The 26,894-nt window shown below is 33.1% G+C and overlaps 1 protein-coding gene across 1 annotated transcript in view; it reads left to right on the top strand.

Moving 5' to 3' along the window:
• Positions 1-25,074, top strand: part of LOC115222631 (C-Jun-amino-terminal kinase-interacting protein 4) — a 206,196-nt gene extending 181,122 nt beyond the window's left edge. The window contains exons 28-33 of the mRNA XM_036511616.1: positions 172-343; positions 1,073-1,186; positions 3,825-3,875; positions 18,387-18,572; positions 21,751-21,891; positions 24,524-25,074. Of these exons, the coding sequence (XP_036367509.1) occupies positions 172-343; positions 1,073-1,186; positions 3,825-3,875; positions 18,387-18,572; positions 21,751-21,891; positions 24,524-24,630 (771 nt within the window). The 3' untranslated portion in view covers positions 24,631-25,074. The remainder of the gene's footprint in view (positions 1-171; positions 344-1,072; positions 1,187-3,824; positions 3,876-18,386; positions 18,573-21,750; positions 21,892-24,523) is intronic.
• The last annotated feature ends 1,820 nt before the right edge of the window (positions 25,075-26,894 follow it).

Genomic DNA, 26,894 nt, shown 5'->3' with positions numbered 1-26,894 from the left:
TTTTCCTTCTGTTTTATGTTTAGCCAACCACTTACCATATCAGTTTGTTAGACTCTTCTTAAATTCTTGTAATTTACTGCTTTTCTTTCTTTTTTTTTTTGCTTTGTAATTTTTAGTTTTCCTTTAATACACACACACACACACTGAATTATACCATTCTTATTTTTGCAGAAAAGTTTTGATGCTCATCCTCGGAAAGAAAGCCAAGTGCGGCAACTTGCATGGGTTGGTGATGGTGTTTGGGTGTCCATAAGACTAGATAGCACTCTTAGGTTGTATCATGCCTATACTTACCAGCACCTACAGGATGTAGACATTGAACCATATGTTAGTAAAATGCTTGGTAAGTTTTCTCTGTCTTTCTCTTTTACTATTTCTTAGTATTTTAGCTATTTGTGGTTACTTTAAATGTGTAAGTATCCATATGTTAGTACCTCTGGATTTAAAATCCAGAGGTACTGATATATGAATACGTTTTAATCCAATTATCCAATGGATTTCCTAGTAAATAATGTTTGCATAAAGTGTTAATTTTATCTTAATTTAACTATAAGGTTTGTTGCCTAATTATTCAGGAAACAGTTTTCTGTTTCCGTCATATAAAATTTGCTGTAATAGAAGGAATATTTTGCCCCCCCCAAAAAACTCTTTATGAGGCAAAATCTCTGGATTTCCTACATTTTCAGTTATGTTGAATGAATGAAATTCTGCAAGGATTTATACCCACCTACTGTAAATTGATTACTAGGTCATAGACTAGTAATCAATTTACAGTAGGTGGGTATAAGATCAGATCCTTCTGTTTAATTTGTAATATTTTCTATAATACACATCCAATAGCTTAGTCTAAGTTCCTTCTGTAATAAGATGACATTTGGAAAAAAAAAATTTATATCTAGCAAATATCTTCCCTTAAACCTGCTTGAAATTGTGCTTGATTCTATGCTACACTTTAGATCACTTAGTTTTTGGATGCATTTTAGCATTTCTTTTAATATTGAATCTTGATAATCATTTGTTTCTTCAGTTGTTCTTTTTCATCATCAGTATTTATTTTTACTATTTATACCAGGTACCGGTAAACTTGGATTTTCATTTGTGAGAATCACGTCTTTGTTGATCTCTTGTAATCGGTTATGGATAGGAACCGGTAATGGTGTCATTATATCAGTTCCACTCTCAGAAAGTAAGCTTTCTATCTTTGAATTTCATTGTTGCTATTGAATGCATGATGTCTATTGCCCATAATTATTTAACACTAATGAAGGTATTAAAAAAAAAAGGAAAGAAAAAAAAACAAGAACATTGTTGTATTCTCTGGAGGTTCTGTATGAAATATCTTTTGGAATTCTTTTATCAATTCCTAATGGTTTTAATACTAATTAATGCTTACGCTTTTTTCCCCAACAAATTTGGAAAAAACAAAATTAACACTGAATGCTCAATTCTACAGTAAAATACTTTTGAATGTTTATGACTTAGTATGAAAGAGAAGAAAATATTGGCATAATGACTCTAAGGGTTTATAATACAGGATTACTGACAAGATGAGTTAAGCTCTAAACTTTTTGTTTTTGCTGTATCTATTAGTCAAATTGCTGTGACTGACTCATAGTTTTTTTTAGTGGTGGTAGAGATGGCAGGTAGATATATATAACATTAGTTTCAAATATTTAATGTAAAAATTGTTCTTAACAGTGTGATAGTAGAGGGAAATATTGATTTGAATGGCAAAATATTTCAGTGAATTAGATCAGTGAATAGTTTATAGAATCAAGACAAAATACTATTATTACTCATAACCAGTTCGTTTTTAAAGACTGTAGAAGTAATTAATAATAATACTATATGAGTATGTCTGGGTAATAATTATTAGGGAAATGGCTCTCCCAAAATGTACTCTTATTTTATTAATCCTGTATGGAGGGAAGACAAAGTTGATTTTAGTGGGATTTGAAATAAGAATATTAATAATAATAATAATAATAATAATAAATGACCTGATGCAGTACCAGTACACTCATGACTTCTGATCTTAACTGATTGGAAGTGTTATCATGTACATTGTTTTGTCTTGGTATAAAAGATGGGCTACAGCAAATATTCTGCTCAATACCACAGATTTGCTTGTCAGTTGTTTGACCTTAACCAGTTGAGCATGTCCCTTAGTGGCTGACGATATGTGCATCTCTGATCACAAACAGAAGTAGTGGGGGAGCATCATAGCCGTGTATTGAAAGGAATTCTTGGAGGTTTGGATAATTCACCTATGGAAACACGGGTGGTTCGTTCAACATCCTTAAACAATTCTTATTCAGGGACCTTTTGAGTGGGAGGGGTTACTCGACCCGAAGAAAATTCTAACTGGTCATGTGCTGTTTATCTTGATATGAGATCACTATGTCACGCACATATGGTTGTGATGTATGTGCTTGGTGTACCCTTATCAGACGGGTAGTTATGATGGGTATACTAGGCTTCGTATATTTTACCCCAGTGTCACTTTGATGGCATGCACTGCTCTCTCACTCAATAATAATAATCATCACGATGGGGGATAATTTCAAATTTTGGCACAAGGCCAGCAATTTCAGGGGAGGGAGTAAGTCGATTACATTGACTCTAGTACTCTACTGGTACTTATTTCATCAATCCTGAAAGGATGAAAAGCAAAGTCGACCTCAGTGGAATTTGAACTCAGAATGTAAAGATGAACAAAATGTGGCTAAACATTTTGCCTGGTATGCTAACAATTCTGCCAGCTTGCCACCTTAATAGTAATAATAATAATAATAATAATAATTCTTTTTATTTTGGTACAAAGTCAGCCATTTCAAATGGAGAATGTTAGTCTATTTCATTGGTACCATTACTTGACTGGTACTTTATTTTATCGATATTAAAGCGGCTGGTTATTCTTCTTCTCACACCTTTGAAAGGTAGACTTTATTGTACATAGTTGAAATTTAAGTTAGTTTGGACATATGAGCATGTATGTATGTATGTATGTAGTCATTTCAAAATATTTTACACTGACACCATCCACTCACACATTGATGCACTGACATTTTTTCTCTAACCATATCTTTTTATATTTATTTCAATTTATTTTATTTGGCTATGATCTCTTAATTCTTTGCATGCTTCATTTATTTTGCTTGCAAGCTTCCTGAGACACTGCTGTTACCATTTTAAAAAATAAAAAAATTAAGAAAAAGAGAAAAAAAAATCATCTAATAAATTAACAAGAAAAAAAAGAGATAAACTTGACATCTTAGTTAATGCTTAGCTATTGGTTTGGATAACATGAGCACGACACTGTCAGTATACACACACACAAACACACACACACAATCAGATGATGTATGTCAACATGCTGGCAATTACCTCATCTTTCTATCATTGCAATCTCTCTCAATGACTGTGCTTTATTTAATTAATTTGAAAAAAAAAAGTTTTGATTACCTCCTGCCCCATATATATATGTATATGAATATATATGTACACACGTGTACACATGCACAGGGTCTCCCAAAAGGAATGTTTGATTTTAAAATTGGGTTCATTACCTGTTTTATATTTTATAAGATGACTATATAAGTGTCAAGGGTTTTCAGATTGGAGTGTTAACTTTTGGGACACCCTATATATATGTATATGTATATATATATATAAGTATGTATATATATGTATATATATATATATGTATATATATGTATATATATATATATGTATATATATATATATATGTATATATATGTATACATATATATATATTTGGTCTCCCTTCAGTCTAAACTTTATGTATGATATATCTCTTTCAGGTTCTTTCTCAACAGCATCTTATTCGCACCAGGTGTGCTGGAAATTACTTGGTAAAAAGACTATCGACTTATTCTTCTCTCTCTCTCTATTTCTCTCTCTCTCTGTCTGTCCTGTCAGATTTATTATTCTTCCTCCTCCTCCTATTGCTTCTTAAAGTATTTATACACCTTTATGAGAGAAGAATGCAAAAACAAAAACAAAAAAAAATCAAAAAATGAAAGTACCCTCAAAAAATGTTTTAAGAAAACCCCCCTGCCCCACTACTTCCCATAAAACATGCATACACACACACACACAACTTTGTATGCATGTGCACATGTATGTAAACAAGTGTGCATAAATCCATTTAAATTATATAGATATGTTTTTATGGTGGTTGATTTGGAGAATTGTTGCCTCTCACTTGCAGTGCTACTCTTCATTTTCACCTTCTGGCAAAAATTGTGGTAACATACCTCAATAGAGGGCTCTTGATAAGATCTTGCTAGCAATGTGATACGAGAAAATCCAAACACCCAGTCTTCAGTGACATGACTGTTTTTTTACGATGCAAGGCCTAAATTCTACAAACAAAACAATACGAAACATGACTACCAAGAATGTGGCATGATAATCCTAGACACTCAGTTTGCATTAACCATCACCATCACCACCACAACTAAATAGAAAAAAGAAGTACTCAAGACATGTATTAAAGTCTTTTCCTTTCTGTGGAATTGAGGTTTTACTTTTTTTTGTGATAGTTGTGTGAAACAGATTAGCAATGGAAGAAGCCTCAGCGTCATGTGTGTATGTATGTATGTATGTATGTATATGTATATATATATATATATTCACACACACACACACACACACACATATATATATATATATATATATATATATATATATATATATACATACTTGGGTATAGTAGATGAGTTCAGCAAAAATTTAGATTCAGATGAATATGGTACTTAAGTTGAAGCACCAGAATTTAGTACGGTATTATCCATACAATTTCAAAGTAAGGTGATTAAAATTACCTCTGGATATCCTTGTTACTTATTTTGATATATATATATATATATATATGCTGATCCAAACAGGAAGAATAGCACTCAAAATATTATCAGCTGCTTTCCATGCTGGCATGGGTTGGACAGTTTGACTGAGGTCCTGCAAGCCAATCTGATCTGGCAATGTTTCTACAGCTGGATGCCATTCCTAATGCCAACCACTCCAGAAGTGTAGTGGGTGCTTTTTATGTGCCACCGGCAATTAAGCCAGTCAGGTAGCACTGGCCACAGCTACTAATTCGATATTTTAGTGATAGTTATGTAAAACAGATTAACAATGGAAAGAAGCCTCAGCATCGTGTGTGTGTATATGTATATACACACACACACACACATGTTGATGCAAATGAATATATGTATATATTTATTAATATTTAGCAGAAGTAACAGAGTGGCTCAAGGTCCAAGAGTTTCATGCGTTGGCACAAAACTTTCAGACCTTGAGTCATTCCATTACTAAGGCTAAATATTAATAAATATATGTGTATAGAGTGACAAGGGAACAAGATTTATGTGATTAACTTCATTAGCCTACAACTATTTCTACTGTAAGATAAAGTGCACTCAGAGCTGAGTTTTGTGCGACATCCCATAACTTCCTTGAAGCCTCTAAAACAGAATGTATGTTTATTTTGGAAAGTGTTTAAATACAAACAAATTATTACCGTCAGAACAATATATATACATAAATAATGCAATACATTAGAAGATGAGGCACTTCTCTAAGAAATATATAAATTCAAATTAAACATGTATTCACTCATGCACATGTGTATTTATATTTATTCACACACATGTTTATATACAGAAACAGACACATATACATACATATATGTTGTGGAGCTCTAGTCAACTGGGACTTGCAGGTATCATCTGCTGGCTTGTTCAACCAGTAAAGGAACCTTTCCTGTTTAATATTTTTCCATATAGGGAGGAATGTCATGTCAAAAGATAGGAGTATAAACGCATGGGCGATCTCTTTCTAATATGATATTCTGCGGCTTTCCTGAACTGGCCCAAGGAAGAGCTAAGAAATATAGATTGTAAGACCAGAAAGATAATACCCATGTACAAGTCATGACATCTCAGAGACAGTGTTAATAGATTATACCTACCATGGAAGGATGGGAGAGAGGACTGATATCGATAGAAGATTGTGTAGAGATAACAAAATGTGATATAGAAGAAGAGTATATGAAGAGCAACTCAAGAAAGACTGATTTCAGCTGTCAGAGGAGAGAAGAAAGAAACTACAGGGATGGCAATAGAATACAAAAAGAAAACAGGAGCACAGAAGAAACATCTGGAGAAAAGAACCACATAATCAGCATCTCAGACGTTGCAGCACAGAACTTTTAGTTATAGGTGAAAAATGAAGACTTTCAGAAAGAAATGAAAGGACTTGTAATGGCTGCTCAAAGTCAGTCATTGCTGATGAATATCATTAAGGCCAAAATAGACAAATCTGCAAAAAGTGCAAAGTGCAGAGTATGTAACGACCTAATGACCTTGTAGACTAAAGTATGTCAGGGTATATGTCTACACCTGATAGGTTCCTTTCCATGACACAAGCCTAGACAAGTTATTGTTATTTCTTTTTCTTAATGAAAGACCAGTAGTTAGTTACCTACATAGCAAGGCTCCTCTCCCCATTTCAATTATGTTATCCAAGTAAAAAATAAAGGTTGATATAGTTTGGCACCAATGTGATTGTGGCTAAGCTCAGAGCCTAAATGGTTAGAACAAATACTGCCAGACATTTTTGTCTGCTGCTATGCTGATTCTCCTTGTCACCACCTTAACTATCATATACCTACGTTGTAAAGTTGAAATATGAACTCCCCTTGGGTAGTCTCAAATCATCCCTTTTGGACAGCTGATCAAGTTTGGTGTTATGTTGTGTTTTGTTTTGGGTGGGAGTTAAATGTCCCCTCGGAGGGGTGAGACCATTCTATCACTGGTATCAATCTACTGATCATCTGTGTATCTCAAACACACAATGAAATCGTAGTCAGAATAATTGATTTAGTATGTCAAGAAATTTTTATTAACTAATTTCTTGTTGATGAGAAAACTAATTATCTTTGTGACTAATTCTGATGATAGAAGGCAATGGAAATAAACCTGAAAATTAATTAAATAGGGAATACAATGGTGAATGAGTTTGATATTCGGCAATGGAATGAATACTCTTCTAGACATGTTTCAGTTTATTATACAGCCCAAGTCTTACTGAGTGTTTCTCAACCTTATTTATTGGACATTCCAAACACTTAGACACTTTCTATGGTTTCTAGGTTTTATATCACTATGTAATACAATAGTAGTTGTAGTTAAATTTGAAAACTGCTTTCCACCTCCTTCATGGCTCTTAACGTTCTCTCTGGTTGGATTGGGGTATAGAACTATTGGTTTACTGCAAAGCTTTACTGGAAAGTGGCCTTATGTTTTCAGTCATTAAACACTGAATGGTGTGATAAAAATTAAAAGAATGCCCTGGGAAAAAAATGTCCAGAGACAGATGCTACATAGCATGCATGATGTAGTAAATCAAGGAATTTTAATTAAAAGTTAGACCCCTGAAATTGAAGACTTGCAGTGGATTTGAACTCATGATCTTTGGAGATATTATTGATAATCTCTTTTGCATTTCACATATCTGTACTGAATGAACATCACAAACTTCCCTACCCTCCCACACATATATATACACACATGCACACTTGTTTATGTACAGATGTGTCCACACATACACACTGATGTGTGCACTCACATAATCATATGCACGACTTTTAGACTTGCAGTGTCGTACATTAGTATATTAGGCTATTAGTAGTTGCCTTCTTATTTTGACATATACTCACACAAATACACACACAAACACATGTATACATACACATGGATGTATGTCTATATATGTGTGTATGTTTGTGTGTGCACATTCACACCTATGCACAAGAGCGAGTATGTGCTTGCAGTATATATTTCTAAATGTCTGTATATCAATGTTTGTTGCCTTTTTATTTATGTGTGTATATAGTCAACACACTTTCACACTCACATACACACACCTGTGCATTACAGTTGAGTTATGGTAAAGCAAAGCTGAAGTATTGGATTATAATTGAAGGAAACTGTTTTTGCTTGTGTGTGGGTTGGTGACATAGGTGACAGAATGTATTGTTCATATCTTTTCTCAAGGGTCAAAACTAGATATTAAAACAAAACAGTCTTAACTGGAAGTTGGAACCAGACAAGTATTGTTTGTAGGTGTGACTGACTGCCTGATGGTGATAGTATTTGGTTCAGATTCATTAAGGCACTTCTTGTACTAAGGTGCTATTACTGCTGCTAAGACCAGTGTTTCTTAACCATTTTTCTGTATACCTCCCTTTATCATTTCATTATTCTGATCTTCTCTCAGATAAAAAGTAGTCTTGTATTCAATACTATAAAATTACTCTTATTATAGAACTGTTTATTACATAACATTAACAACTCTATATTAACTGAATATTAATAAGCTTAAAAATTGACATAAAGGAAAATAATCTAGCAAAAACAGTGTGAATAATGATAAAGAATTTTCCAGCTTGTAAAATATAAGCAGTAATTTACTATCCAGTCAATTATAGAATTTCCCACAAAAACAGGAAAAAAAAAAGAAGAAAAAATTGCCTTGTATCGTGTCAAAATAGATTTATAATTCAGTAGGTTTTAAATTTTATAACTTTAATTATCATCATGAATATTTATTTCACAAATATGTCATAGAATTCTGCCACCCACTACCGTCTTCCACAAGCTAGCAAAAGAGCCTTTATGTGGTTGTCAGTCTGCTAGAAATAGTGGCTAGATCTCCTTCGAATCATCTTGAAAAACAACAAATTTGTCAATGTAGTCTGTGGTACAGTATTGTTGAAAGTAAGAAGTGACAGTCTGGACTCAATTACACTTGATCATGGGTCTGTTTGAACAGGGCCAACTTGATGTTAAGCCACAACAGCAACAACACATGAACAGGCATGTATGCACACACACACACATTCATTTTCTCTCTCTCTCATTCACACATACACATGCTCACTCATGATCCTGGTTTGAATAGGAAATAAGCTACAATATACTAGAAGTTATAAATCTCTGAAAACATAGAATTATGAAGTCAATAGTTAAAAAAACACAACTAATTTGCATGATTAGAAAATGTATATAACCAAGTAATAAGAATTTGTGGTTTACCAGTTCCGCTTACACCAATATTTGTATGAACATCTTCTCTGTCACCCTTCCACTTTCCTTTTTCAGTCTTCCATTGTTAGCATTTCCCAGTATTTTATGTTCACAAGAGTTTTAGAACTCTCTATTTTCTAATTAATTGTATTTTAATGTATGTTACTTCAGTTAACATGAGACTTCAATTAAAGTGTTTTCTATTTTAATCATTCTTTATATGAAAACATTAACTATTTTGTTGCATATTAATTAATTAATATTATACTATTAATAATCGTATACTTCAATTAATATTCAACCTTCATTAAAGTTGCCTTTACTATTTCATTATATTTTAATAAACATTGACTATTTCACTGTTCTTTAATTGGTAACAGTGTTTGATCAATTTCACTGTACTTTGATTGGTATATTTTAATTAACAAGTACAATTAACACTGTACTTTGATTGATATATATTTAATTAACATTTACTATATTTCATGTTACTCATAACATTTTGCTATTTTGCTGTACTTAAATTCTATGCTTTAACAACAGTGCTAACACAACATTTAACTATTCCATTGCACACAAACCAATGAGGGTGCCTCATCATGGTTGCTTGTCCTGTAAGAAAGAGTAGCTTAATCTCATTCAAATCACACTCTACCGTCTTTAAAGGAACAGATAGACATGTTAGATAATATAAACTATGTCTCACATGATGGAATGGCCATAGAATGCTTTTGATTTTAGCTCTGAAATCTGGAAGTCATTTAAGCACAATACTCTGCATGAGGATTATAACTATTTCATTGGTGGTAACTAATGTCAATAATGCTGAGCAGTGGTTGCTCTGATAATAGAATAAGCAATTAGATCTCCTTCAAATCACACCATACTGTCTTAAAAAGAGAAAAGATATATATTTATATACACACACACACACACATAGTTACCTCTGCTAAATATTAATAATAATAATAATGATAATATATATGCACACATACACACATACACACTATACAAAAGAAAAAAATGCTATTGAAAGTGGAAATAATTTTTTAAAAAAATTTCTATTTCTGCAAAATGTTTAGTTAGTGCTTACTGGAGAAGATGTCGCAAGCACTCTCTGATGAGTATTTGGTGGTTTGGTTCTTTAGTTTGAGTCACATCAAAGAAACTGTTTCTCTCTTTTACACTGCAAAGTGGTTTTAATAATTTCTAATGCCAATATTTTGGTTGGTGTCTGGCATCTTGTCAACAGGCTGTTTGGGGAAACATTGGTGGTATGGTGTGCATATTTTGTATATGTATGTATTGATAAGTAGTGTGAATGTTTGTGTGCTGTTAAGTGTGTTTGTATATGTACATGCATATTTGTCCATGTGTGTGTATATCTATATAAGAATGTGTGCGTGTACACACACACATGTATAAAATGAAGGTATGCTAAGTAGTGATGATAAAAGTAAAGTTGTGTACATTTATATTTGATGTGCTTGTGTACACCCAAATGTAGAAAGACCTTTGTAGGGGCAACTGGCTTGGAGGAGAAACTCTTATAGACTCTGTGTACATGTGTATGCTTCGTACACAAACGTGTGTATGTGCATGCATGTTTGTGTGTATGATGATTTAGGGTTTGTTCCCACTATGAGAATGTTGTTGGCTCGTGTCAGCCATGAGTTGAACAATGCCTTGTCTGTGTGGTGTCCATATATATATATATATATATATATATGCACATGCATATATACATACATAGGGACAATGTTTTGGATAGTGTACAGGATAGGATAATGTTAAATAAAGTTAAATGAAAAGATAGTTCTTTCATTTATTCATAAATGAATAAAGGAACAATTTCTTCTGACTAACCTATTTAATATATATAAGTGCTTTATGGATGTGAAACCATTGGTCACTCTCTGACTGGACATATATTTAACACATATTTTATATACATTATTTTGTTAAGGTTATTTCTACAGATAGCCAGCACTAATTTAAGTAGTGTGTTCGAGGATGATTAATGGGTTAGTTGGATGCTGATGAAGGAACAAAACCCTAGAAATATGGCACAGATGCTCATTACCCATTTTTCATCTTCAGTCTCATTGTTTGTTTGCATCTGATGTCTCATATACAAAATGCTGTAGCAATAATCAGTGCTGGCTATAATTTCTATGGAATATCTGTAGAAATAACCATAACAAAATAATATAAAGCACACTGCTAATGCAGTAGAACTTGGTGTTAACTTGTAAAAACATTTAATATACTTCATCGTATATTATGGCTGCATAACGAAATACCACATACCTACAAATCATTAGTAAATACACACACACCATGGACCCTCTTGTTGAAGATGATGTATGAGCATTCAGCTTTTGCTGAACGACCTGCACAAATGATTTGTTTATAGCGATCAAATGTATGTGCTGTACATTAGCTCACTCCCTCCATCAATTCGATATTGCCTGGACAGAGGCACTGTGTACCATACATCAGGTGTCAAAGTGATCATAGAGCAATGTGAGATGAAGTGTTTTGCTCAAGGACACAATGTGCCACCTGGTCTAGGAATTGAAACCATGATCTCATGACCACGAGTGCAACACTATAACCACTAGTCCATGTGCCCTCATACACACACACACACACACACACACACACACACACACACACACACACACATATATGCATGTATACATATACATGTGTACGCATAAATGTACATAGTAGGCTTCAGTACAATTTTCCATCAACAATGCCACTCACAAGGCATTGGTCAGCCTGGAGCTATAGTTGCAGACTATGTACAATATAGTGGACATTACTTTGAACTCATGTTGTTGGGAAGCAATCTTCTTAACCACATGACCATGCTTGCACTTCATGTATATACATGTATAAACATAACTTAAACATATTATGTGTGAAAATGTGCATACAAATGCACACACCCAAATATAAACAAAACAATGGAAAACACCGCTGAAAAGAAAAAGAAAAAAGTTTTTTTTTTTCCCTATTTTCTTTAGCTGTAGATTTTGTTGTCTGCATTTGATTTGTAATCTTTCTTTAAAGCTTCCCCTTATCCTAATACTATTGAGATTCTTGGTAAATTTCCTACTTTTGTTGAACACCAGTTTTGATTTTTTTCTAATTGCATTGTTAATGGTGAACTGTCAAATTATTTTTTTTTATATGTATTTTTTAATATTAAACTCATTGTTCCTGTTTGTTTTAACTCATGATCGTCAAATTTTTGTGTGTTTGCATTCAAGTGTGCATGCATGAATGTATGGGTGTGAATGTCATGCACAAACACATCTACAAACATTTGTATATGTATGTATTATATATATATAATATATATATATATATATATATATATTTAGTTGAAAATCTATAAACCTATAACTTAAAATTACTCAATACTTCTTTGATAGCAGAAAATTATAAACTCTGTGTGTGTGTGTAGTTTTTAGTTTTCTGTGTGTAAACAAGAAAATGTGTAGTATTATATCTATATATCACATAATATACACAAATCTAAATCTATATGTATAATGTATATCTCTATGTATGTGTATAAATGCATATATCTATTTAGATACACATATATGTGTGTGTGAGTATATGTATATATATATATACATACAAATGCATATATATTTATATCTATATGTGTGTGTGTGGGGGGGGACAATGGATCTCAAAGTAGATAAACCTATAAATGATAGTCTGTAAATATTGTCTTCCAACAACCTGCAGAAATACAATTTATCGTATTGCTGTCACCAGTGGTATGCCCTTCTGGCAAATTTCAAGCCTCTGACTGCTGATAACCTGAATATACCACCTTAGTACCAGCTGCTACTCTGCACCAAGGTCACTGTCACCAACCGTCCTCATGAGCAGGACTGTTAATTACCAATCCTCAATGCTTACCAATCCCCAACACTTACAAATTCCCAACGCTTACCAACCCCAAATGCTTGTTATGCACATGTATACTCATGCATGTACACACTAATGTGTGCATGCATGCATTGTAAATATGAATGAGTATGTATGTGTGTGCATGCATGTGTATGTGCATGCACATGCATGTCCATTCATGTGTATGTGTGCCTCAATGTACAGATGCGTATACTTGCATCAATACAGACATGCTCGCAAAACCATGAGTACGTCCTCCCACCCACATATACAACTATATACTTGTGCATATCACCCCTTCCTACCCCCCTCCAACAACTTGACTGATTTCCTGTCCACCACATAGTTGATTCCCTGTTCACCATGCGGTGTTTTCCCACTAACTGTCATCACTGATACATGGTTATACCAACATCAAACCATGACCTTCCTTGACCAATTGCAGCCCGCCTTATGATAACAATCAACTTCTTTCATGCAAATTCAAAATGGCTGAAGATTAGCATAATGCTTGAAACTCTTGGATTACCAAAAAATTTGAATCAAACTGTTTTGATCCATATAAACATGTATACATATATGTACGGTGGTTGTCTACTCCTTATGCAGAGTTTGACCACCTCCTGCACTTACACTTTAAAACCATCATGGCGTCTGATGTGGCTTCCCAAACCATACAATGTTTTGAAAAGACACCCACATAGATTGCATATCTGATTTGGACCACAAAGAGCTGCAGTTAAGTTCTGATTTTTGTGGATCTTAAAATGTCTTTTGAGGCCTTCTGTTAGATTTGCAAACCTCGCATACATTGCATTGAAAGGTGTGCACAGACATATAGGCAGAATAGTTGGTAGAGGTTCGTATGTGTATATATCTATATGTGCACACATACTTGTGTGTATATGCACACAGACACACACACAAACTCACCCTGCCATTAAATATTTTTCAATTTTTGTGTTGATATATTTAAAATTTATTGATATATTTAAATTTTAGAGCTCTCTCAGATCAAATTATGAGGCAAATATGATATTAAATTGTCATCCAAGAAATTTTATTAATCAGGGAAAGTGTTTTCCAGAAAATGCAAAGTCTGTGACCAAAATTGATTTTTTTTCAGCATTACTCAGTTTTCATTGTTAAATAATTAATTTTTAATTACATATAAATGAATATTTTATTTTTGTTCCATTTTTTTTATTAATGTTAAACCTTTCTTTTCTGTTTATAAAAATATTTTATTAAATTATGGAATAATTAAAATTCTTTTCTGATAGAACAATATGAGGTTTATAATCATCTAGGGGTAATTCTGGGGTTTTAATAGCAGTTGGTTCCAACTTGTACTTTGGTATAGTTAGAACCAGACATTTTCTTAATTAAACTGTTTATATATTTCTGTTGAGTCCCCAAGTAAATCATCTGGTGAGAAATGTCATGCATAAATATAAGAGAAACAAATTATGTAGCACACCACAAAGAGATTTTTTTTATTGATGCCTGTAATATCTTTATCAATTTGAGGAGGGAGGCAAAATCAGACTTGTGGTGTTTATTAATTTCACAACTGCATTTTGAATGAGCAAAAGCAAATGAAAGTGAATGGAAGTAAAGAGTAAATACTTCCTTATCATTAGCAGCCTGTCTGTTCTCTCTGCATTTTCTATCATTACTAAAATGGTATCTACACCTTGGAGCTGTTTGGGTTCATGTTACCTCCTTTCACGTACTCCTGCTTTACTCATCTCCCCACCTTTCATCATTCTTGTTATGTGTGTCCATGCCCCCAGGTCTCACACTAATAACTATGCTTAGTACATCTTTCCTAGAATATTGATTCTCTGGAAATTACCTGTCTGCTCATTTGTCTTTTTTGAAGGTGTTGAAATACAAAGGTTCAAAAGGAACATTAGTGGCATCAATCTTATAGGTCTTTAAGAGGATTTGTAAGGAACATTAAATGTTCCTTACACTCACTTCTTCCAAACTTGGCTAGTTAAAAATACAAATAATTTTCTGTTTGAAATTGAAGACCTCAGTGGTAGCCCAGTAGTATGTTAAGGGTTATGGGGCTATTTCAATACAACTTCTATTTCTATTTATCATTAATTCCCTATTAAAAAAACAAAAAACAATATTTTCATTTCATCTAATTGTGTGAGTCAGTTTTCTCTATCAATACAAGCTCATAACTTCATGTTCATTGTCAAATTTGTGTGATTTGCATAACATCATTATAACCATTATAGTTACCATTGTCTTTTTATCTGATTTTATATAATTTTTATGAAACAAATATTCTAACATCTTCAAGTATTTTTACTGTCAACATTTATCCAAAATGGGATAAACACTACACATATAGAAGTGCTTGTCAGCCTGGCCTGTTTGAGATGTGCGCAGAGTGAAGAAACCATTTTGCACACATTCCTTCAGTGTCTGAGCATTGCTGACTTGAGAAGTTATATCAGTGTCAAACTGTTCTTGTCCATACTTGTAGGACATTTTTTAAAACTTTTTTCTTTCATTATTGATTCTTTGAAAAATTCTGCTATTTTTACCTTGTTCTGACTTTTGTCATATATATGGCAAAAGCAAATTATTAATGTTGTAGTTGTCACTGTTTATTATTATTAATATTATTATTATTATTATTATTATTATTATTATTATTGAGTGAGAGAGCAGAGCATGCTATAAAAGTGATACTGGAGTAAATTGTATGAAGCCCAGTATACCCATCATGACTACCCATCTGATAAGGGTACACCAGGCACATGCATCACAACCATATGTGTGTGACATGGTGATCTCATATCAAGATGAACAGTACATGACCTTGAAGGTGGGGCCCAGTTAAAATTTTCTTCAAGTCAAGTAGCCCATCCCACTCAAAAGATCCTTGAATAAGGGTTGTTTAAGGATGATGAACAAAACACTCATATTTCCAAAGGTGAATTATTCAAACCCCAAAGAATTTCTCTCAAACATGGCTATGAGAGACACTGCCTGGTACTGCATCAGGTGGTGGTGGTATTATTATTATTATTATTATTATTATTATTATTATTATTTATTATTATTATTATTATTATTATTATTATTTATTATTATTATTATTATTAATATTATTATTATTATTATTATTATTATTATTTTGTTAGAGTTTCAGAAAGTTGGATGGACAAGTTATATAAAGTGGAGAAGTTTACAAAATCTACAAAAAGAGCACAAATATTTACTCAGTATAATTAAAAGCAATATAATAAACATTTAATAATTAAAACAAGATATCTATACAAAATTTAAACATCTTGCTTTGATCAAGGCATTTCATGTTCCATATTAAGCAACTTTTCTACAGTCTTCACATGTTGTTCATAGCTGGAGAGTTCAGTATCTTCAGTGAGAAGCTCTTGAATTTTAGTGAGCAAGTGAAAGCTGGTTCATTGATATATAACATTTCAATAGGGTCTGTTTAAAATGCAGCTCCACTTCTTTCATGATCTGTACTTTGTATGGAAATTTCTTGGGCATTTCATATTGGTATACAAAGTAAGAAAATTGAGGGCAGTAGATTTGATTATATCACTTCTAGGACTTGAGTAATACTTAGATTTATCAGTCCTCTGGATATGAGCTCAGAATGTGATGGGTATCTATGATAATAATAGTAATAATAATAATAATTGTTTGTGATTTAAACATAAGGCTAGCAATTCTTAAGGAAGATGGTTAGTCAATACTGTTGCCCCTGTACTTGAATTGTAATTTATTTTATTGACACTAGAGAGATGAAAGATAAAATTAACTTGAGTGGGATTTGAACCCAAGATGTAAAGAACTGGAACAAACAATGCAGAGTATTTTTTATGATGCTCTAATAATTCTCCCAGCTTGCTGCCTTAATAATAATAATAATAAGAAGAAGAAGAAGAAGAAGTGTTATCATGTACATTGTTTTGTCTTGGTATAAAAGATGGGCTACAGCAAATATTCTGCTCAATACCACAGATTTGCTTGTCAGTTGTTTGACCTTAACCAGTTGACCATGTCCCTTAGTGGCTGACGATATGTGCATCTCTGATCACAAGCAGAAGTAGTGTGAGAGCATCATAGCAATGTTTGAGAGGAATTCTTTGGGGTTTGAATAATTCACCTTTGGAAACATGAGTGTTTTGTTCATCATCCTTAAACAACCCTTATTCAAGGATCTTTTGAGTGGGATGGGCTACTTGACTTGAAGAAAATTTTAACTGGGCCCCACCTGCAAGGTCATGTACTGTTTATCTTGATATGAGATCACCATGTCACACACATGCGGTTGTGATGCATGTGCCTGGTGTACCCTTACCAGACAGGTAGCCGTGATGGGTATACTGGGCTTCATACAATTTACTCCAGTGTCACTTTGATGGCATGCTTTGCTCTCTCACTCAATAATATGCTTTCTAATCGATGTATCAATACCAACAGATGACAATGTTTCTCTAAAAGAAACAGAGAAACTTTCAAAATACAAAGACCTGGAAATAGAGTAACTTGAATGTGGAGCCTAAAAACAAAAACAATTCCTATCATAGTAGGTGCATTAGGTATGATAAAAAAACATTCAGACAAATGTATAACAAAAATACCAGGACCTACAAATATATATAACACACAGAAAATAGCACTACTAGACACCGCACTTAACCTATGCAAAACACTTTCGATACAGTGAAAATAAGAGCATCACAACAAACCACAGCACACGCCCAAGGCACACAAAGCTGTGCTTGGTAGTGCAGTGAAAGCATGTAATAAAAATAAGATTACTGAACAATAATAATAATAATAATAATAATAATAATGATTTCTTTTAATAATAACAATCAATCTTCACTATCAACAACAACAGAAAAGTGAGCTAGCAGAATCATTAACCCATAGGACAAAATGTTTAGTGACAATTTGTTCTGGTTCTTTAACATTCTGAGCTTAAATGTCACCAAGGTTGACTTTGCCTTTCTTCCTATTAAGGTTGATAAAATAAGTAACAGTTAAGCACTAAAGTTGAGAAAATCAATACTTTTGACTTCTGTATTGCTGGTATTGTGCTTGGGTTTGAAAGTATTATTATTATTATTATTATTATTATTATTATTATTATTATTATTATTAACCATTATAATCTTTTTTCATTCTCTGGTGAATTGTTTTGTAAAACTATGGATATAGTTTTATTATTCTTTTTTTTTGTAATATTTTCAACCATATAATAATGACATGTTTGCAGTATGATAACAGCAGGTATGCATATATAGTTATTATTTGTCTTTTCAGGTAACAAGCAACCAGTAAGTACAGGTAGTCACCCAAACCGTCCTGGTAATGTTATCAGGGTATACAGTGATAGCAAAGGAGATAATATTACACCTGGTACTTTCATTCCTTACTGCTCCATGGCACAGGCACAACTTTCGTTTCATGGACACAGAGATGCCGTCAAGTTTTTCGTGGCAGTTCCAGGTAAGTGCACTAAGAAATCATTATATGTTGTTGTTATTGTTGTCATCATCTTTGCGTTAATCACCTGTTAATGTTTTCCAGACTGTCACTAAGTTTGAAATGTTTATTCTGGAAATATGTGTTTTATTGCAACTGCTATAACTGCCATTTCTTGCTTTCACCAAAAGAGACCAAAGGAGTCAAGTTGACAGACATGTGCATACATTGTCTCTCTCTCTCTTACACACACAGTCTGTTAAATCACAACAGTTATTTTATACTCTTACCTTAATCATTCATTCCTTTCTCCTTGCTTTATTCTCAAAAGTATATATGATATAAAGAACATTCACTGATTTCATGATGCTGATGCTGAATATGATATTGATGCAGAAATTCCCTGATAATTATGTGAAAGCTTGGGGTGGAAGTAATAATTTCCTGTATTAAATAGACACAAGAGTAGCTTGCTTACCAACCACATGGTTCTGGGTTCAGTCCCACTGCGTAGCACCTTGGGCAAGTGTCTTCTACTATAGCCTCGGGCCGACCAAAGCCTTGTGAGTGGATTTGGTAGACGTAAACTGAAAGAAGCCTGTCGTATATATGTGTATGTATATGTTTGTGTGTCTGTGTTTGTCCCCCCCCCCAACATCGCTTGACAACCGATGCTGGTGTGTTTACGTCCTCATAACTTAGCAGTTCGGCAAAAGAGACCAATAGAATAAGTACTAGGCTTACAAAGAATAAGTCCTGGGGTCGATTTGCTTGACTAAAGGCAGTGCTCCAGCATGGCCACAGTCAAATGACTGAAACAAGTAAAAAGAAAGAATACGTATGCGTGTGCATATACACCCATGTAAGCAGACAGGCTCACTCACATGTAGATTTAGAAATGCAAACAAGAAAAGGAGTACTTAATACAGGCAGTATTTATTTATTGGTACTAAGTAAATTTATTTCACAGATACTACTTAGAATTTTATGCATGAGATATTCATTCAAGTTGTCTAGAAGAGAAAAGTGAAAAGCAAGTGGGTGGAGAGAATTCACACAAGTTCCTGACTGTCGTTGGCTAGAGGTCATGTTATGAACTTCAGTGCCTTCTATTAGGGTTGTTAGTAGTCAAGAGTTGATTAATACTTATTATGTACAGTGCAGTTTTCTAAGATCGAGGGGAGGACATTCTAATTGAAATCCAGTGGCAAATAGCATGCTCATAATTACATCTTTATAATAAAGTTTTGCCATAGGTACAGTGGCTCAAAATTTTCCCCTTTTTATTCAGCGATCATAGTTCTTGGATTGGAATGTAAAATTTTTCCAATATACACAGCTCACTTATATATGGTCCCTTTGGTATAGTGAGGTACTGTATTTAGATACGACTTCCCCTGTATACAAATTCACATACATAGCATTACTTTACACAAAATATATTTCCTTACTTGCTCCTGTTTTCTAATATATTGCTTTTTATTACTGCCTTGTACACTATTCAAAGGTTATTAATCTTAGAGTAGAGGAAAAAAACAATGCCATTTTAAATTTCTAATGAAGTTAGAATAATTTTTTGTTGTTTATAAACACATTGCAAATATGATACTTCATTGGCAAACATGGAAAAGGTCACACACACACACGCATACATATATGGAACTTTAAAGCAAAATGCAAGTAAATATTGAAAAACATTTATGCTAATTTAGACAGACTAATGCATTAATATGTAAATGCTTTACATACATATATTAAACAATGCACACAAATGCCAAGACACTCGTAGCAGTGAACAAACTATAAAGTGTAGTGAAGTAAGAGTGATTTCCCTTAGTTTACATGCAGTTTCTTAACTGCTATTCGTTGACGTGACATAAATACAACACAAAACAAAACAACGACAACAAAACAAAATGTTGGTTGCTACATTCAGCAACAACAGTAGCAGTAATTTCTGATTTAGGCAGACGGCCAGAAATTTCAAGGGCAGAGGGTTAGTCAATTGTATTGATCCCAGTACTTGATTGTTGGACTCTAAATCTAATGAGCTGGGATAGATTGATTTTGTTTGCTGTCCCAAGAATTCAGTAATCATCAAATAATATTAACAATGGTAATCGTTTTTTATTTTAATATTAATTTTCTAATTTAAGGCAGTGAACTGGAAGAATTGTTAGCATGCCAGGCAAAATGCTTAGTGGCATTTCGTCTGTCTTTACATTCTGGATTTAAGTTCCATCAAGATTAACTTCACCTTTCATCCTTTTGGGGTCAATAAAATAAGTACCACTTGAGCACTGGAGTTGATGTAAGCGATTCATCTCCTAACATGAACTTGCTGGCCTTGTGCCAAAATTTGAGACCAAGATTAATTTTCTAATGTTTCTAATATAGAAAGGAGTGGCTGTGTGGTAAGTAGCTTGCTTACCAACCACATGGTTCCAGGTTCAGTCCAACTGTGTGGCACCTTGGGCAAGTGTCTTCTACTATAGCCTCGGGCCGACCAAAGCCTTGTGAGAGGATTTGGTGGATGGAAACTGAAAGAAGCCAGTCATATATATATGTGTATGTGTGGAAGCTCATCGTGTTGTGTGCATGTGTGTGCACATAATTGTGTGCATGCACATGTGTGTATACCCTTGTCTTGACATCACATGTTGTAAACAAGTATCATTGTCATACAACTGATGTTGTTTGTTTCCAATCTTTCATAGAAAACATGTCTGATCATTGGGAAATATCAACTTGCTTTGAAACAGGTGAAGGCTGACAACAGGAAGGGGATTTGGCTGTAGGAAACCTGTTTCAATAAATTATCTCTGATCTATGCAAGCATGGGAAAGTGGATGTTAAAATGATGATAGTGACTTTGCATTAAAATACTTTGTGTGGTATTTGTTCTTCTCTAGCTAAGCAATCCCTTGTCACTCTAGCCATCATAAATACAGTGAACCAGTGATTTTGGCTCTTGTAAACCTGTAACCAATTACATTGTTATTTACAAAACGTGACATAATGAAAAATATTTTTAAAGAATGATAAATACCATTTGTCTTTGGTTAGCATGGGAAAAATCGAAATTAAAAAAAAAAAATGAATTAAGGTACACATAGAAGAATTGTTTGTATATGTATGTGTATGGACATGTAATGAATATTGTATTTGTATGTAATTGATAACATGGTGTTGTATTTTTCAGGATCTCCAGTGAAAGGAATTAGTGCTGCTAGTGTTGATAGTGAGGGTACAAACAAAAACGTCAGAGAAGCTACACCTGTTGTACATTCACTGGCGAAATTGGTAATTTCTGGAGGAGAAGGATACATTGATTTTCGTACTGGTCAGTTCTGCTTTATTTATTTCACCACCCACCATTACCATGAACCATCATCATTTCTCCATGTCCATGAGTTTCTTTTTGTATTAATTTTATGCTCCAGTGCTTCTAGTGGCACACTGTTGTTAAATCAAAAGAAAAAGTAAAAAAAGAACAAACTGTTTCTCTTAATAATATATGTTATCATTGATTCTTAATCTCCTGTGAGACTCAGTACCATATAAGACTGAATCTAGGCAGTCAGTCCTGAGATTTATCATAATATCATGAAACTAATGTTAAACCTGTTTACATTCATTTTTGAATCATTACAAGACTGAGATTGAATTTTCAACAGGATGTTACGGTTAACTAAGTTCCTGGTTATTCTCTTTAGTTCAAAGGGTAGTGCTGAACAGACCAGGAGTCCTTGTCAAACTTTCATTAATAATAATAGAAATTATTATAACAACAATTGAGGAACCAAAATAAATAAATCAAACGTTATAGAATACCTCAACACTAAGAATATTCTCTTTGAAATGAGTGGAATCATTAGCTTTTAATATTAAAGATAAATCTACATAACCTTTCAATCTAACCATGACCTATTTTTAGAATTATGTTTCACTTCAACCACCACATTTAGTAGAGGTGAACCCTAAGTCAAGATTCCTATAACTATTAGTAGTACAACCTCTACCTCCCATAAAACACTTTATTCACTCAGTTTGCTGATTCCTTCAGTTTTACTTTGAAATGGCAGAGGGTAAGGACCCTGACGAAACTGCACCGACCATGATGCTAAGTTGCATATATAAGTGTGCAATTGCTGCAGCTGAAACATGTGTAGGTCCTTTAAAGATACTGTAAATAACTTAAATAAAATTATGAATGTGAAAAATCTTTGTTCTCCCTATCATTATTAATACTATTACTCAGAACAGGACACTCAGATTTACCCAGCAAGAATAGTTACCAGAGCCTAGCAACCTATTGTTAGCTTGGGTATTATATAAGGACCATTGTGGTTAGCCAGCATCTGAAACTGCCAGGATAATATATCCCTTTAAACTCATTTTATATATAGACATGCACTATACTTTGATTTTTATTTACACACATTTATATAGGCATAGGAGTGGCTGTGTGGTAAGTAGCTTGCTTACGAACTACATGGTTCCGGGTTCAGTCCCACTGTGTTGCACCTTGGGCAAGTGTCTTCTATAGCCTCGGGCCAACTAAAGCCTTGTGAGTGGATTTGGTAGATGGAAACTGAAAGAAGCCCGTCATATATATATATGTATATATATATATATATATATGTGTGTGTGTGTGTGTATGTCTGTGTTTGTCCCCCCAACATCGCTTGAAAACCGATGCTGGTGTGTTTACGTCCCCATGACTTAGCAGTTCGGCAAAAGAGACTGATAGAATAAGTACTAGGCTTACAAAAAATAAGTCCTGGGATCGATGTGCTCAATTAAAGGCGGTGCTCCAGCATGGCCACAGTTAAATGATTGAAACAAGTAAAAGAGAGAGTATAGGTATATTGATGCAAACAGGAAAAATAGAACTCAGAATATTAGTATCTGTATATTTTTATTTATATATAGCAGAAGTAACAGAGTGATTCAAGGTCTGAGAGTTTCATGCATTGACGCTTATCAAACTAGTTACAGGTTGTGAGTTTATTTAGCTAATGATAAATATATTTCCCTCTGAATTGTTCTGTCAATAGATTGAAATCATAATAATGTCATAATACATATAAGTTCAAATCCTGCAATTCTGTGTATTTGGGACATGTGGGGATTCAGTCAATAACACACCTGTATTAAGCAGCAAATAAGTTGTTAAAGTATAGATTATCTTGCAGAGTTTGTTCAAATCTTGCTGCAGTCAACTTTGCTTTTCATTCTTTTAATCATCATCATCATCATCATGAGGGCCAGTCATGCAGTACTGGCAACAGCCATGTTCAAATGGTGCTTTTTATGTGCCACCTGCACATGAGCCAGTCCAGCAGCACTGGCAACGACCTCGCTCAAATGTTTTTTCACGTGCCACCAGCACAAGTGCCAGTAAGACGACACAGGTAATGATCATGCTCGAATGGTGCTTTTTATGTGCCACCGGCACGGAAGCCAGTTTGTTGCTCTGGCAATAATCATGCTTGACTGGTACTCTTAGCACTCCTCTAGCACGGATGCCAATCATCGAATTTGATTTCGATTGCCTCAACAGGTCTTTGCAAGCAGAGTTTAGTGTCCAATGAAGGAAATCTGGATAAATAAAGTACTAGACTTTCACTAGATCAATTCTTCTCTCTTACTCTCTCTTTCACTCTCTCACTCTTCCCTGCTCTCTTTCTCTTTCCACCTCTCTCTATCTTTCTGGAAAGGATTGGCTATATTGAGACCTGAGATGGATAGGCTCTTCCAGGTCTAAAAATGTTCAAGACAGACCATATATCATGATCATACCTCTAGGACTACATCAGGAATTGAAGACCCAACACAACACACTTTTGTATTATTAAAAAAAAAACCCCAAAAATGTTAAAACATTGCATGCTTTGTGAAAAGAAAAATATATGTTTGTGTTAAATATTGTTATTTTTGTACTATATTAGTATAATTTTTAAAATTTGTAGGTGATGGAGAAGAAGACGATTCAAACCAAGATGAGGCAAAGAAAAGTTGCTTAAACCGAGGTGAACGCAGCCATCTGATTGTTTGGCAGGTTACTTGTCCTGATTAATAATGCTCATTAAGTGAAACACAGACTATCCACTTTCATAGGAGAAGCCACTGGGAAACACCACAACATACAACAAATGTACTCGCCCAGACAGTGCAATGGAAAAAACATACAACATCTAGAGTACTTCTCTTTCAGACAGACCAACACTGTGGGGGTGGGAACCCTTCCCTCTAACAAAACACACACACACACATATATACAAACACATGGTATCCCTTTTCGGATCAATACAGTGGGGGAAAAGAAAATGAATGAAAAACATATACAATACACTTTGTCCACTTTCAGACCAGCCCAGTGGAGGGAGTGGAAGGAAACATTATAACATGCAATGTCCATTTCCAGACCAACTAAATAATGGAACGATATAGCTTAAAGAATCCACTTTCAGACTACTTAATGGAAAATAAAAGCAAAATTATACACAAGTATAAATACATACACACAAACACACACAAGCACGGACAATTTATTGAACCAAAATCAGAAAATGAAAAGAAAAGAAAATACTAATAAAAGGATGTTAAGGAACAAAATCAAATACTCCCATTTTCCCTTTTACAGAACTTTACAAGGAAAATATAAGACTGTTTGTGGAGAGGATAGGGAGGGTGGGTGAGATCTTAATAGTAAATATATGTGTGCATGTATGTGATATGTGTGTGTCTGTGTGCATATTTGTGTGTGTGTTACATATATATATGTGTGTATATAATATATATATATTATATATATATATATATATATATATATATATAGACATACACACATAGAGATATATGTATATATGCATATATATATATATAATATATATCTTTATATATGTATATATATTAATATATATATAGTGTGTGTATGTGTGTGCATGTGTATATATATATGTGTATATATATATATGTATATATATATATATATATATATATATATATATATATATATATTAATATATATATATATATATATAATTTCTTGCCAGCCATGTCATTGGAATTTAGCTTTGCTTCACTTCTAAAACAAGAATGTTCTTTTTTCCTCTCTTTTTCATATATATATATATATATATATATATATGCACACACACACATACACACGCATGTATTATATATATGTGCATTTTAATCTGCGTATGTGTAATATATGTGTGTATGTATGTGTATATATAATTGTATATATATACATACATACATATGTGTGTGTATTCTTACATGCATTATATATATGTATGTGTGTATTGTGCATATGTGTGCAGTTTGTATTTGTGTGTATATGTATCTTTACACACACACACACACATATCATGTATGCTGATACTTTTTATGAAATCACTTTTAGTGCAATCTTCCAATTTAGCCCCTAACCCCTGGTCCTATTTGATCTTGTTTTATATTTTTCTGTTGAGCAAGTAAACTAATCGTGTTAAAGACATACATGTAATTCTATTGTTCCAAGAACACATTATATCAATAATAATAATAATAATTATTATTAATATTTTTATTATTATTATTATTATTTTCATTGTCCACAGTAAATTTTTTTTGTTGCAAAGATGATGATGATGATGACGATAATGATGATCCTGTTGCCACTATTAAATACACAATAATTATGTCATCCATTCACTCCCTCCCACAAATCTAAAAAAAAAAAACCTTCTCTCCCTTCAGTATCTTCCCCCATCTAGGAAATTAAATAAAAATAAAATAAAATTTTAAAAAAATTTGAAAAGTTAATGAATTATATAATAAAATGTAAACTACACACTAATTCTTGGTCTTTTTCACTACTTATGAGGATCATAGAATTGTATTTAGTCATCACAGTTGAAACCCTCATAAATGGAACAAAATCCCGAATTCTGTTTTTTTTTTTTTTTTTTTTTTTAATTATTATATTTGTAAAAGAAAATGTTTGAAATATTTTTTTTTTTCCATTCTGTACATGTTCTTTCTTCCTAGTGACTAAGGAAGAAACATTGTTGGTTAAAGAGGAAACTTTTCGACAGAAATTGTTATGGAATAAAAGAGAGAATAAAGAATTAAATAATAAACCAGAGATTACATCAATAATTACTAGAGTTTAAGCGATCAAAACCAATTTAGGAAAGGGGTTGAATATTCTTACGCGTTTTTTTTATTTATATTTACCTTTATATATATATATATATATATATATATATATATATATAAAATATATATATATATATATATATATATATATATATATATATATACACACATACATATATATATATATATAAT

Source organism: Octopus sinensis, linkage group LG20 (assembly GCF_006345805.1).
Source record: "Octopus sinensis linkage group LG20, ASM634580v1, whole genome shotgun sequence".
Classification (NCBI taxonomy): Eukaryota; Metazoa; Mollusca; class Cephalopoda; order Octopoda; family Octopodidae; genus Octopus; species Octopus sinensis.
The sequence above is the reverse complement of the archived record's forward strand: the minus strand, read 5'-3'. Positions and strand labels throughout refer to the sequence as shown.